The following is a 546-nucleotide window of genomic DNA, read 5'->3' as shown; positions in this document are numbered from 1 at the left end:
CTCTCTCACTCTCTCACTCTTTCTCTTTCTCTTGTTTTCCAGGGGCCACTGGGTCTGGATGGCAAGCCTGTAAGTGATGACAGGGCAGTTCTAGGTGATCCTAGTATGGGGCTGCCACTATGGGATTGCAAGCTACCATGGGGCACCAGAGGGAAGGGGCCACTGAGAACCTGGCTCAGCACAAAGAGAAGGCACCTGGGAGGCCTCTTCACCTCCCAAGCCTGAGGCTTCTTATCTGTCAAAGAGGCACATTATTCCTCCCCACAGTGATGCTGGGGACATGGAGAACTGTAGACAGCACCATTCCTGGCATATACTGAGCCCTCAAAACATATAAGCCCCTCCCAGCAGGCCCCAGGTGCAGAGCATCCCCCATACAGTCTCAGTACTTCTGTTGTGGGCAGCGAGCTGAGGTGCCTGTGGTCCACGAGTGCCTTCAGCAGAATGAATAAGGTGCACAGGGAGACAGCACAATTAAATAAATAATTGGATGTGGATGGATGGATGGATGGATGGATGGATGGATGGATGGATGATGGATAGAAG

At 52.4% G+C, this 546-nt stretch overlaps 1 protein-coding gene across 13 annotated transcripts in view; it reads left to right on the top strand.

Moving 5' to 3' along the window:
* The window catches only part of COL23A1 (collagen type XXIII alpha 1 chain), a 283,264-nt gene that overhangs the window by 259,690 nt on the left and 23,028 nt on the right, over positions 1-546 (top strand). For 8 of the 13 annotated variants that reach the window (XM_039880152.1, XM_039880151.1, XM_039880150.1 and 5 more), the window contains exon 6: positions 43-69. The exons of the other annotated variants lie outside the window; for them this stretch is intronic. In XM_039880152.1, coding sequence (XP_039736086.1) covers positions 43-69 — 27 coding nt within the window. The remainder of the gene's footprint in view (positions 1-42; positions 70-546) is intronic. 13 annotated transcript variants of the gene reach the window in all.

Source organism: Pteropus medius, unplaced genomic scaffold (assembly GCF_902729225.1).
Source record: "Pteropus medius unplaced genomic scaffold, Ma_sr-lr_union100, whole genome shotgun sequence".
NCBI lineage: Eukaryota > Metazoa > Chordata > Mammalia > Chiroptera > Pteropodidae > Pteropus > Pteropus medius.
The sequence above is the reverse complement of the archived record's forward strand: the minus strand, read 5'-3'. Positions and strand labels throughout refer to the sequence as shown.